This window comes from Mesoplodon mirus (assembly GCF_964341445.2).
Source record: "Mesoplodon mirus genome assembly, chromosome: 6".
In the NCBI taxonomy this organism is placed as follows: Eukaryota; Metazoa; Chordata; class Mammalia; order Artiodactyla; family Ziphiidae; genus Mesoplodon; species Mesoplodon mirus.
Genome location: NC_138982.1, coordinates 34,244,301 through 34,259,130, shown reverse-complemented (window position 1 = coordinate 34,259,130; position 14,830 = coordinate 34,244,301). Strand labels below are relative to the sequence as shown.

The window sequence follows — 14,830 nt, the reverse complement described above, 5'->3', positions numbered from 1 at the left end:
TTGAGATACTGTATATAAAAACACATGGTAAAACACTCACTATACAGATACTGTGATATTATTAATTGACATAATAACAGAAATTAGCAAATTGGGGGGAAATACCCAGTTAGTATGGGAAATTGAGTTTTTTTGGTTATGTTGAACAGGAGATGACAGTGGGGTTTCTAAGTAGAGAGTTTCCACAGGCATTTGAAAATGCAAGCCTGGAATTTGGCTGATAGGAGAGAGCTAAAGCTGTTAGCATTAGAGTGATATTTGAAGCCATTAAAGAAAGAGAGGGTGATTTCATTGAGAGATTTTAGTGAGAGATTACTACTCTGAATGTGTTTATATCCATGTACGTATAAAAACATAGTTTTTATAAATTTCTGTTTATAGATGCTTATAGACACAGGAAAATACTGTTTGTCAGCTTATTGCTTTTCCTCATTTAAATTTTAAGCTATTTAAGGGAAAGAGCAGCGTCTTCTAACCAGTAAATCTAGAAAAATACCATACACGAGAGATACAGAGATTAATGTGAGTGATCATTTTAGTAAATAGCATTTTTCATTCCCAGTGTTCTAGATTCTGACCAGCTTCCCCTTTTTGGGGGGTGTGGGGTTATATAGCAAAAAGTGTCACAAAGTCCACAAAAACAACACCCCCCCCCTTAGACGGTGAGGTAAGTTTATATAATCACCTTTCTTTGGAACTTTTTATTATTGCAATGAAAATGAAATGTTTTGCATGTGATTATCGTATGTTTTCAGTGATCAAAATGTTGCCATTTTCTTTTTTCCTCTCACAAAATTCTCCTTACTAGGGAGAAAAAGACACAGACCAGGAAGTTTATCAGAATCTATAGATTGGGGTTTTTAAAATCTATACACATCCGTCTGGAGATTATTTCCCTCCTCCCATCCCCAGCAGAGTTATCATCTCCCTCATCCATTTTCAGAGCTACTGTGTAATGAGAGATGGTCCTGAGAGCTGTATCTGGCACACGTGAATGGTGTCGGTATTAAACAGAAAACTCTACATAGTATTTCAGCTTCAGTGCTCATTTCCTAAGTGTGTATATTATTGATTATACTTTGTACACATTAGTTTTATAATATTAAGTAGTACATTTTTGTTACAAAGTAACATGTAAAATTAATTGTTTATTAACCTTTTAAAAATCTATGCACCTAGATTCTGTATTATAATGATGTCCTATGCAAAGAGAAAAAATAAACTAGATTGTAAATTTTATTGTTTTAACATGTGTGCACGTTTAGTGACATTTACATTTTGAAATAAAATTTATGATTCATTATTTTTTTAAAAATCTGTGCACCTATTTTGACCTGTTAAAATGAAGCTTATTACTAAATGAATATTTTATTGTACTTGGCTTTTTCATTAGCTATTTTCCTTTATCTTTGCCTTCTTATTTTTTCAATTTATGATCATTACTTCCTTAAAAAATGCATAAAGGCATTATTTCACGTGAGTGTTGACTTTGCTTTTTGTAAAATAAGTTATTTGAAAACCTAACACATGGGGCTTTACAAGCATCAGTCTTCAGCACAGTGTTTTCAAAGCACAAGTGTTTCTGGAATGGTAAAATGTATTGTTTGAAATGTTTTAAATTATCCATTATAAAGGTTTTTTTTAATCTTATTGGACATATAATAACTATTTTTGGTTATTTTTTGAGAGCTTATGCATTGGTACAGTACCTGAAAGATTCACTCAAGCACTTTCAGTTGTCTTTTCTTCACATGGTAATAACTCTGTACAAACCTTTGACAATCAAAGTTTGATAAGTTAATACACTCCTCCTTTTTTACCCAACATTTCCTTCTTACTGGTCATTCTGGAGTAATTCATTATCTGAAAACTAAAGCTCCTCAGGAAAATAACATGTATAGTTTTAAAATTTCCAGTTGTACCCTTGTTTTGTCTGAGAAAGGTAATGAAGAGAAGCCTAGACTAGAAATCATGACTCTTGGGTTTATTGTTTTGCATTTGTCACTAGCGCACTAAATGACCACAAATGTGACTTCTACATCTTCAGCTTTCTCTTCTCAGAACAGAGAATAATTCCTATTCCCCTCCTTGCTTTCGAGTTTTTATGCAATAAGATCATATTTGCAGTTGTTTAAGTTCTTTGGGAGAAAATTGTTACTCAGAAACAACTTATTAGCTATTTTAATGCATGAATTCTGAATGATTGTGAATGTGGTCCTGTATGTCAGCATCTTCACAAGTATGTGTTAATATGTCTCTTTGCTTGTGTATTTGTGAAACTCGTCATGTGTGTGCATAGCTTGTTTTTGACATTGCTTCATTTTTCTCCACCTCTCCAGTGTCCCTTCCCATCCAGAAGGTCTCAGCACACTGATGATAGTGCCTTGTTAGTGGTAAGAACCTTGCACAAAATGGAGTTTTACATTGCTGTGTCTAGAGATTTGGGGAATAGCTATTGTACTTTTCATTCTGAATTGATCTAAATACCATAAAACATGATGCGCATCATTACTAAATGCTTTACAAATAGCTAGAACTGTCTCCCTACATTACTTTTCATGATTTACCCAGTGTTGCAAGTGTTCTGCAGATATGATTCAAATATCTTTGTTAGTGTTTCCAAAAGTAAAACATTTGCATTGAGAACCATATTGGCTTTGCATGTGTGTTTGGAGGAGAGGGAATAATACATTCGTTTTTTAAATGTTTCTAATTCCAGGTGAACTTTATTAATCACTGTTTTGTCTTATAAGTCACCTGTATGATGAATGGTTCCCTTACTTCATGGTGCTCATTATACAAATGTATATTTGGCATCCTATTTTATTATCTATTTTAACCTACTGAAAATCCCAAACTTTTAGATCTCAAGATTATCCTTCCATACCCATTTTATATCTTAAACTCAGGGAAACATTAACTTGGAATGCTGTCTACTGATCATTTTTAACATTGGTTTACTTTTTTTTTTAATTTTGTATTTGATTGGACACATGCAAATTTAGAAGATACATTAAAACATACTGGTTTACTTTTATTGCCTGTTTCATCAGCTGAAAATGAGTATAACTTCAGAGCTTTATTGAGAGTCTTACTTTTATCAGCTTTGCAAGAGAATTCTAACCATGTACATAATTGCTTTTCCCATCATGTTTTATGTTATTTTTTTCACCATCGTATTGAAAACTAGCAGTTCAAAAGCCTATTGTCTGTAACAATTCCTGTCTTAGGAGCTAGTGACTACCACCATTGTGCATACTACCGCATGAACTGCATACTTGAGCATGAGATTTCTATTACATAAACTTTCATCGTCAGAATTTCTGTGTTCTGTAATCATCATTTCCTTTAAGATGGCTAAAGCACATTTTAACTGGCAGTCTTATAAAGAAATAAGCCTCTGGAGTTTTAGTCAAAGTTAATTGGCATGAGAAGCAAATAATAATGTAATGTAGAAGAATATTGAGAGCCTGTGGTGATCCAGACACTTTACCAGAATTATCTCATTCACTCCTCACAGCAGCCTTAAGAGTTAAGGTTAAACTTATCACCATTTTACAAATGATTACTGAGGCACAGAATGCTTTGTCCAGAATGTGACTTCTCCAAGGTCACAGCTAGTAAGTACAAGGCTGTGTTCAAATCTAGATCCGGGTGACTTGAGAACGTGCATGAACACTGTGCTATATTGCCTCCCATACTGTAATTGAAAACACTTTGAAACACTTTAGGAAACTGAAGATGAGATTTAATAACACATATAGTAAGTGCTGAATGCCCAGGCGTTTTTGTCAAGGAAAAAGTGGAATTTGGAAAAACAATAAAATCCCCTTAGCGTGAAATTTGTAATTTCAGCCATTTTCAAAATACATACACTTATATTTTACTTAACAGTATTCCTGTCTGGCCTAAATTAGACAGCCTTTAGAAACAAGAACCATGTCTCACATATTTTTGCATGCCAAATAGTGTCCAACATGTATTACAAAAAGAGTCATTTTGTAAATCATACCTCTGATCTTCTCAAAACTACTTTTCAGTGACTTCATATAGTAGAATAAAGTCCATATACTTTTGTTTTTAGATTTATTTATTATTTATTTTATTTATTTTTTTGGCTGCGTCGGGTCTTAGTTGCAGCACGTGGGCTTCTCTCTAGTTGTGACGTGAGCGTTTTCTCTTCTCTAGTTGTGACACGCAGACTCCAGGGCACATGGGCTCTGTAGTTGTGGTGCGCGGGTTCCAGAGCCTGTGGGCTCTGTGGTTTGCAGCACACAGGCTCTCTCGTTGAGGTGCATGAGCTCAGTAGCTGTGGCGTGCAGGTTTAGTTGCCCCGCGGCATGTGGGATCTTAGTTCCCCGACCAGGGATTGAACTAGTGTCCCCTGCATTGGAAGGCAGATTCTTTACCACTGGACCACCAGGGAAGTCCCAAAATCCATATACTTCTTAACACAGCCTACAAACCATTTAGAGTGGGTTCCAAACTTCTTAACGTGGCCTGTAAGCTCCTGTGTACTCTGGGTACTATGTATCTCTCATCTCTGGGGCCATGCTATATCAGCATTTTTTCAGCTCTGAAAATATGGCAAGCCCTTTCCCACCTCAGGATCTTTGCAAATGCTGCTCCCTCTGCATGGAATGCCTCTCATTCCCTGCATATACTCCTTGGTTAATTCCTACTGATCTATCTGGTATCAGCTTAAATGTCACACCCTTAAAATGGCTTTTCTGCAACACCCCTACCCCCAAATCAAATTTGTCCCCACTGTTTTTTTTTTTCTTCACAGCACTTTTAGGTGGGTGTTTATTAATAGTTTTGTATCTCCCCCTCTCCCCCACCCCCAATAGACTACTAGACTGTAAGCTTCATGGGCACAGGGATATTCTCTGTTGCATTTATCTATGTATACCCAATCCCTATCATAATTCCTGGGATATACTAGTTGCTTAATAAATAATTCCTGAGTGAATAATTCCTGATGTATTCTGTACATCTAATAATTGCTCATTAGGGGAGTTCCCTGGTGGTCTAGTGGTTAGGATTCGGCTTTTTCATTGCAGTGGCCCCAGTTCAATCCCTGGTCGGGGAGCTGAGATCCCACAAGCTGCGTGGTGTGGCCAAAATAAAAAAATACTAAAATCACAATCAGAAAAAAAAATGTCAAAAAAAAATGTTTCAAGATAAGAAGTTCTGATGATATAGCAAGTAAATGTTGGATTTGATTTAAAGACCTTGAAATATGGGATTTGAAATAACTGTTGGTAATGTTTAATCTCAGTTACACTAACATTCTCTTAGGATTGCCCTTCAGGCTTCTGTTGCTTTCATATATGTCCCATATGTATCTACATCCCATCTCTAGATACTAGAAAGGATCTAGGCTCATTTCACTTCCTCTTCCTTCCATCCTGTTTTCCTTCTTTGCCAGCATAGTGGCTTTTAGCCTTTTTATAGTTGAGATTGACAGTGATTCAAGTCCACTTGATCATTAGGAGGCCCAGGAAGCCTAAATAGGTGAAGGCGTATACAGTGTCAGACTGCTGTCACAGCCTTGTTCTTTGGTACATTTCTGTCCTCACGTTCTTCTGCCTTAAGGTAATGTTGCGGTGTGTATTACATGCTTTTTTTTGCACACACAAAAAAGACATTGCTATCTATCAACTCATTAAAAATATAGTTGTATTTATTATATTGACAATCCTACTCACCTTTTCCTAAATACCACATGTGTTCTTGTTCATTTATCCCATGATTCAGATATTTGTGATTGTAGTTTAAACTTTAAAAAATTATTTAACTTATAAAGGCTTTAATATCTTTAAGCCTTTGACATTTTTAATAGATACAATCTTACCCAACGCCCTTTGTGAAAGTTCTGTCTTCTCTGATTTCCACTCCCCACCAAATGAAAAAATTGTCATGTTCTGAGCAGCTTTTATCTGTAATCAAAATTCTGTACAATAGATTCTAACACTTACTGTCTCTAATTATATCTCTAATATATCTAACTAGTTTTATGTAGGCTGGTGAAAGGAGAAAGGATTCAAAGAAAAGGAAAATTGTACTTCTCAGAGGTCATTTGGACTTTTACAGAAGCAGAAATGAAATGCTGGTTCATCCTTAAGGTGTGATGCAAAATCCTCATGTCCTGCCTTCTCACATCAAAGCCATTAAACTGAATTATAATAAATCTAATTTGGATTAATATTGAAAAGATGTTGCTCTTATTCATGCCAATTCTGATCAGTTAAAATGAGCTCTTTGACTGGATTTGTTTCCCCTGTCATAGGAACAGCACAGGACTCATTTGTTTCTAAGGCTGTTTTGCTAAAAAAAATTTGATGTACTCAGTCTTATTTCTATATAAAATCATGTTTAATAAATCATGCCTTTCATTTCTTGATTAATGTGGTATGAGGTATTGAAATAATTTGAATTAAACAGGTGGAAAACTGTGTTTAATAAATTATAGGGTTTTTTCCCCCAACTGTTCTCTTTCTGCCCTATCAATATCTTAGTAAACCATTTGAAAGTTTGTCAGTGACCTTTCCTTTTCTAATTTTACTGACAAGATCTGTCTGCCTGCCTGTCTGACATTTTGCTAACATAAATGCTGCCTTCTGTTTCTTCTCTTTCTCTTTTGCAATTTAGTCGCTGTCAGGTGTGAATCAAGTGGGCTGTGCTGCTACCCTGCCTCATTCTTCTGCCTTCAGGCCTCTTAAGGTATATCTTGTTATTGTAATTTACCAGGAACTTTGAGGAGGGGATTTGCAGGCGAGGTCTTAAATTTCCCAATGGATTGGTCTAACAACAGTCTGAAATCTAGGATTGTATGAAATATAACTAAGCTCATGAAACTAAGTTTAACATTAATTTGAAATTTTTTGGAAGTTTTATTATGCCAGAAACATAGAGCCTTTGTTAATTCTTTGTATTGAGATTTTTGTTTGAAATGTCCTTCTAATTTTCTTATCAAAGGGTTGGGGGTTTTTTGTCATGAGTTACTATGTTACTTTGGTTAATATATGATATTGAGTTAACTCTGTTGTCTGATGTGCATGCAAAATAATTTGAGTATCAGTCCCCCAAAGTGTCACTGCCAAAACCCTATTACAGTAGAGGTCAGCAAGATATGGTCCCTAGGCCACCTGTTTCTGTAAATAGTTCTAGTGACATACAGCCACTCCCATTTGTCTATGGCTGCTTTTGCACTTAAAAGCAGAGTAGGAATAGTTACAATGGAGATTATACGGCCTGGAAGTCTAAATTAAAAACCTGTGGTATTTTATTTTTTAAAGGCCTCTAGGGATGGTAATTCCATACTTATTATCATATGATACCTAAGAAATGACTCATAATCCTGACTGTCAACAAGGTCCTCTCCTTGTCTAACTTATATCTGTCCTCCTGTGGTTTACACCTATTTCTTCTTTTCTTTCCAGAGTGGAGATTTTCTAGTTATTTAGCAGTCCTTATGTGGAGAATCTTTATATTTGAAAACTATTATGATGCCACCCTTGTCTTCTCTGTAAATAAGCTTTGGCCCTTTTATGTGCCTTTCCTAGCCTGTTTGTCCTTATGAACTTTCACAAGTTCTCTGCCCCCCATTTTGGCTCCACAGTTCCCAACTAGAAATATATCCCTCATTAGAGCCCATGTGGTACTGAGCATGCAACAAGGGTTATTCACGTCTTATGCTGAGCATTAGGTTGGCTTTTTCCATTTTGGTATTCATTTTTCTCTGTATCCATTGTAATTCTCAGATGTTTTAGTTATATTCCTAAATGATAATTAATTTCTAAACTTTGTATCTGTTGTTTTCCTAAATACTTAATTTTGCTTTTCAAACATTTAAAATTTTCTAATTTCCCGGAATACTTTCAGATTCTTGCATCATGTCCTTCTAAATGCTGACCCCAACTTTATAACATCTGTAAACCTGATAAACCTTCTCTCTGGTTATTATTGAAGCTACACATACCTGGATGACTCCTGAAGAAACTTTATAATTCTCTTCTATATTAACCTTTTGCTAGCCTTTCTCAGCTAGGTTCCTTGTTTGAACTACAAAGAAAATTATTTGAGGGACTGTTTTCAAAATTTTTTCAAGGAAGGTGTATAACTAGTACCATTCTAGGTATATAGGAGAAAAGTTAATTCATTACACTCAGTGGATACCTTAGGGCATTGGGGCTTATCCTCCCCTAGAATTATAGTTGAGTAAGGCCAAATCTGAATGTGCCAGAAGTTGTGTAATGTCTAACATTCTTCCTGTCAGACCTGCTGCACTGTCAAATGATTAGTTTAAAAATATTTATTCTTTATTTTTTGGTATCTCAGTTACTTTGCAGCAGGTATATACTATATTTAGGCATGATTTTATTTCTTTTGTTGCTTAGATAGGCACTAAAAGTTGACTTTGTATCAGTTTCCATTTTTTGCTCTCCACTTCTCCAAAAGTTCTCAGATATACTAGTCAGTGGCCTCAGCGTGATTTGAACTAATTATTTCAGTATCCTAGAATGTAAGCAGTTAGATTTATAGTTTCAATAAAAATATATTTTTTAAATCACCATTCTGTAAGTCCCCTCTTTTCTGGCTTTGTTTTTCATTACACCCAACTGTATGTTATCTTTTGGTATTTCTGGAGGTAGAGAACATTTGCTGCCATTCAGTGGAATGTGTTTCAGCTCTTCCTTCTAATCTAATAGAGTTGTCTAATAACTTTATTGTTTTATTCCTAAATATGTTAATGTTTCTAGTCTATCTCACTGTAATAGGCCTTTTTAAATTAAAAAAAACTTTTTTTCCTCTGTATCTGGAATAATCTCTACTTTTATGTTTTTCTGTTTGTACCATTGGTCCTAGCTTTCTCCTTCCTACCTCATCTTCCTTGAAAATAAGGATAGTATTTTGTTTACTTAAAAAGGTATCCAGCTTTTGCCTCATTGGCCCATTTATTCCTTTTACTAGTCCCTGTTGCTCTTATTTTAAATTAAATTTGTTATTTAAATTTTCACTTCTTCTCAGCATCCTAAACTTAGTTTATTGGCATCTTTAAACTTGATGAACATGTTGTCTTTTTCACTAATGAAGATGTAATACATTGCTTCACTCAGGAGTGAAGCTTACTTTTTAAGTCTTAGTTCTTGGCCTAAGAGTATCAAACCAAGGAATCATTACCACAGAATTGTCTTTCAGATCAGTCCAAGAATTTTCTCAACAGCATGGCTTCTGTTTATTTATTTATTTATAGCAGTTAAAATTTCCTGTCATCATTAATCTCACCTGACCCAACTCCAACTTCAGATAAAAGATTTCTGAAAATATTGAAAACCAAAAGGGAGGAAAAAGCACGGGAGTGTGTATGTGTGTGTATATTTGTGTGTGTGTTTTAAAGTCATTCTGTTCAAAAATGTGTCTCAGTTATCATAAATTATTGAGTACAGCTCAATGATTATTGAATATAACTAGCTATCAAGGCCTGAAAACCTGTTGTTATTCTAGCTTTTCTTGATTCTACTCCTCTGCCAAGTCTTCAGTATTTTTAACCCAGCTAACCAACACTTCCTTTTAAATTAGCTTAACTCCATTCCCTTTTTTTAGGTACACTCTATACCAGTTGAGCTAGTTCTTCCTCCTTTACAGTTCCTTTGGTCAATAAATTAAAAACATCTTGGATTCAAATACTAGTCTCAAAATACAGCTATCATCTTTAAATACCTCATTTCCTAACTGAAATGAAGAAACCTTCATCACTCTTTCTTAAAACATTACTCAAGGAGGGGGGTAGGAATACTTTAGAAAGTATGCCAGCAAAATACTATTATAAAATAAAATTTTATTCTCTTCTATACATTTCCCAATAAAATTTTCTGCCTTAGGATGACTTCATTTTTCACAGTAGGAAAGGCCTGTTATATAATAGGACTATCTTTAGAGAATGCATTATATAAATCTTGTATTCTCTAGAATAAATAAAGTTTGGCCTTGGGGGGTGGTGGGATGAATTGGGAGATTGGGATTGACATATATACACTATTGATATAAAATAGATAACTAATGAGAACCTACTGTATAGCACAGGGAACTCTACTGAATGCTCTGTGGTGACCTAAATGGGAAGGAAATCCAAAAAAGAGGGGATATATGTATACATATAGTTGATTTACTTTGCTGTACAGTAGAAACTAACACGACATTGTAAAGCAACTGTATTCCAATAAAAATTAATTTTAAGAAAAGTTTGGCCTTAAAAAATATTCAGAATTATTATACCAAATTCTCATTTCTAGACTTAATTTTGGAGGAGAGTTGCATGTTTTTTTTCTTTTATTGATATAATCCCAAATGTGGAAAGAGGTACTTTCCATAAATGTGGAAAGTGCCTCTTCTTGAATAATAATTATTGATTTATCTATGTTTCTCCACAGAATGATCACAGATCTAATGCTATATCAAGTTCACCTACAACAGAAACAGGTAATAGACACAAAAGTGCAATTAACCACATCCCAATTATAATTCTTTACCAGGATTTTCCTGATAAGTTACTCCTTAGATGGCTGTGGCTTCCTTTTCTGAAATGAGAAATCAGGCACAAAATTGGGAACTCTGCACATTTTTCACTTTTTAATTCATCTAGTCATTCAACCACTCAGCCATTTGATATGAAAAAATGAGCAAGAGCTAGCAGGGCTGTAGGTTTGTAAGAGACTATATTTAATATATTAACATTCATTTTGCCTTTATTGATATACCAAAAGTAACATGACAATTAAAAATACATACAAACAGGGATTTCCCTGGTAGTGTAGTGGTTAGGATTCCAGGCTTTTACTGCCATGGCCTAGGTTCAATCCCTCGTTGGGAAACTGAGATCCCACAAGCTGCGCGGCCCGGCCGCAAAAAAAATAAAAATAAAAATACATACAAGCAGCCCTCCCACTTTCAGGGTTACTTTTCTTTTCTTCTTTTTTTAAGTATTTATTTATTTGGCTGCTCCGAGTCTGAGTTGCAGCATGTGGGATTTTTAGTTGCGGTATGGGGATCTTTTAGTTGTGGCATGTGGGATCTAGTTCCCTGACCAGGGATCAAACCTGGGCCCCCTGCATTGGGAGCGTGGAGTCTTAACCTCTGGCTCATGAGGGAAGTCCTGGAGGTTACTTTTCTATACCAGATTTTATATTAATAAACAAAATTATCATTTTATATCATTGCAATATTTAACTTTTTTCTTCATTTGCCATTTATTGAACTTTTGTCATGTGTCTGTTATTATATTTAATTTTTTCCATCTTCTTTAATCTTATTTTGCTTTTCCATGCTGATTCAGTTCATCATTCCCCTGCATATTCTTTTCCTGCTGCTATTCAGAGAAACCAAGCCCAGCGCCCTGAAAGCTTCCTTTTCAGAGGAGCTGTCAGGGCAGAAACAAATAAAGGTAGGTGGCAGTGCTAAAAGGGGCATTGGAGGGGGGGGGGTGTTATACAATGACATTATACATTACATACTTTTAAACTTCTACCCTGGGAATTCCCTGGCAGGCCAGTGGTTAGGACCCTGCACCGTCACTGCCAGGGCCCTGGTTCAACCGTGGGTCAGGGAACTAAGATCCCGCAAGCCGTGCAGTGAGGCCAGACAAACAAACAAATAAATAAATAAACTTCTACCCTGAGATGTCACCAAGGCAAAAGTTATAAACTCTGCGTTTGTCTGTGATCTCACTGATACTAAAGGAAGAGAATCTTAATCTTGTTTGAATTCATTTTGGTCAGAAAGTTTCTCAGTACCACCTAAAAGCAGGTTATAGTGTTTGAACAAAAAAATTACTCTTTCAGGGCTTCAGGGAATGTCCCTTCTCTCTGTAGTGTGCTCTTTTTCAGATTTTTCTGTTGGTAAAAGCTGTTTTCTGTGTTGTTAAAGAAATGAATCAGTAATTAAAAAAAAAAAAACTATTTAGTCTCATGGTTTTTAGTTAATGTGGCAAATTTCTGCCTGACCCCCAAAGAAGTTACCTAGAAGTGGAAGCAGACATTTCACTCCCAAAATAACTATTTTTAACATAACTGATAGATACACTCACAGTGAGATTTAAACTCAAACCAGAGATGCACTGCTGGTGGGATTGTTAATTAGCATGGAGAACTGTTTACATTATCTGCTAATAGTGAACCCTTGTATATCCTATGACTAGCAATTTTGCTTTCTGAAATATGTACACATCTGTACCAAAAGATACGTCCAAATTATTCATAGCAATATTATTCATAATAGCCCCAAACTGAATGTCCATCAACAATAGAATGGATAAATAATTGTGTATATTTGTACAATGGGATACTAAATAAGCAATGAAAATGAACACATTAATATACACAGCAACATGGATAAATCTTATAATGCTGATCAAAAGAAGCCAAACATAAAAACATACACACATATAATATGGTTGTATATGTAGACAGTTCAAAAATGGACAAAACTAATCTGTGGTGTTAGAAGCCAGGAGGTACATAGTTAGAACCTCTGGTACTAGAAGTAACTGTTGGGTACTGATACTGATGGGTAGGGAACATGAGAGGGTCTCCTGTGTGTTGGTAATGTTGCATTTATTGACTTGCTTGTGTCTGCTTTGTGATGATAATTTATTCAACTCTTTGCTTATGATTTGTCTAATTTTTTGCATGCGATATTTTTCAATAGAAACATTTTTAAATGGATGTAATCAAACACACAAAGTAGTTGAGCCAAATGGGTAATGGACATTCGGTAGTTTTTCATACTATTCTCCCTATTATTGTGCATATTTTTAAATTTCCATAATCAAAACTTTTTTTAAAAGGTCAGTCCAGAAGTAGAAAGTGCTGTACTTTCAAGGAAACTGTGATCAGGTGGATCTGAGTATTTTTGCAGCACTGGCAGTCGCCTTTCTATCTTACATACCAATATTTTTTAGGTCATGCGTCACCCCTTCTTTCATCTTCTGCACCTACCACTGATTTTAAAGATCCGGTAACAAGACAGAATTCAAGACAGAGAGAAGAAGAGCTGGAATTAATAGATCAACTACGGAAAGTATGTACATTGCCTTTGAATTACATTTTTCAGTGATCCTGGTGTAGCCCATAATCCTGGCATCACTTGTTCATTTGACTTATAATTTTTTAATAGAATCAACAAGTGCCCATTGTGTGCTGTGATGCCCAGTGTGTGATGAATTTTTTCACTTATTTACTAGGAAAATGAGATGGGTTATTCCATAAAGCTCAACCCCTGACCCTACTCATTTAAAATTTTTTTCTGCCTCATGATTTAAAGAAATCTTGTTAGAGTAATAATAATTCATATGTATGTACACATATACATATATTGATACATACCACACTTATATCATACATAGTGTTTATTTTAAAATTCGATCTAGTTATTTTTTGTTTTTTAGTCAGAAAATTATAAATGAATTCTGTTGTGGAACTTTGCAGCACTGTCACCTGGCTGCCATATATATATATATATATATATATATATATGATCTCCTTAAGTTATTGACTTAGGATAGAAAGATAAAATAGAGATTGTGGTACTTAAGTTATTTGCTTTTTAACTTGATTTCTAATTTAAAATATTCCATTGTGACTCCATTATGTCCTGTGTGTCAGCCACTCTTGAATTAATATATTTCACATTTTCCTGTTCTTTTAGCATATTGAGTACCGGTTAAAAGTATCTCTGCCTTGTGATCTTGGAGCAGCTCTAACCGATGGTGTTGTTCTTTGCCATTTGGCCAATCATGTGCGGCCTCGATCTGTCCCAAGCATTCACGTTCCCTCACCAGCTGTAGTAAGTTTATAATGCTTAAAAAAAGTTGGCTCTTTATCAGACATTTGTTAAGTACAGAGGCAGGCACTGTGCAGAATGCTAAGGGTACAAATATGAATAGAGTCCAGCCCCTGCCTTCCGGGTCTCACTTATACTAGAGAAAAAGTAGGCATGTAAACAATAACTTAGAGCTGTGTGTGATGTTATAAAAGAGGTATGTAAGAAGTGTGCTATGGGAATACAAAAAAGGGGCCACTTCAACTCTGCCTGGAAAGTTCAGGAAAGCCTTCCCAGAGGAGGTAAAATTTGAACTAATTCTTGATGTATGAGTAGGAATTTGCCAGCAGTACAGAGAGGGAGAACCGCATTCTGGGCATAGTATTCCTAGACCAAAAAGCTAAGGAAGATCATGGTGTATTCAAGGATTTCTTAAGTTGTTCAGAATAGATCATTCACAAGGTGTTGGTGTAAATGGAAGAGGATGTAGCTAGAGAGGTAAGCTAAGGGCCATGTGACAAGGGACTCATGTCCCGTGTCAGGGAGATAGAAGTTTATCTTAGTGTAGACAATCAGGAAACACAGAAAGAATTTGAGAGGAATAATGTGATTATAATTGCAGTTTAGAATGATGAATATTTCAGGGGTAGAAGTGACATGATTGAGGGACCAACCTCAGGTGGAAAATGAGGCAGAATATGCATTCAAGATGACTGGCAGGTTTTTTTTAGACTGCTGGTTAGATATGGACATCAGTATCAGGATGGCAACCCACAAGAGAAAGAGCAAGTTTTAGATTGACACAACTCTCCTTTTTCTTCCTTCAAAATTTTTAAATATTTTTTTCCATTCTTTTTAATTTATTTATTTGGCTGCATCACGTCTTCGTTGCAGCATGCAAGATCTTTATTGCAGCAGGTGGCTCTTTCATCGTGGCAGGGGTTCTCTTCATTGCAGGCTTCTTTCTAGTTGTGGTGTGTGGGCTCAGTAGTTGCGGCGCACACCTTCA

The 14,830-nt window shown here is 35.4% G+C and overlaps 1 protein-coding gene across 5 annotated transcripts in view; it reads left to right on the top strand.

The window, feature by feature from the left end:
- The window catches only part of LRCH3 (leucine rich repeats and calponin homology domain containing 3), a 127,109-nt gene that overhangs the window by 100,128 nt on the left and 12,151 nt on the right, over nt 1-14,830 (top strand). For 2 of the 5 annotated variants that reach the window (XM_082626050.1, XM_082626047.1), the window contains exons 13-18: nt 2,340-2,393; nt 6,655-6,726; nt 10,437-10,485; nt 11,339-11,446; nt 12,962-13,080; nt 13,708-13,845. In XM_082626050.1, coding sequence (XP_082482176.1) covers nt 2,340-2,393; nt 6,655-6,726; nt 10,437-10,485; nt 11,339-11,446; nt 12,962-13,080; nt 13,708-13,845 — 540 coding nt within the window. The remainder of the gene's footprint in view (nt 1-2,339; nt 2,394-6,654; nt 6,727-10,436; nt 10,486-11,338; nt 11,447-12,961; nt 13,081-13,707; nt 13,846-14,830) is intronic. The other 3 variants (XM_082626051.1, XM_082626049.1, XM_082626048.1) reach the window with 2 other exon arrangements.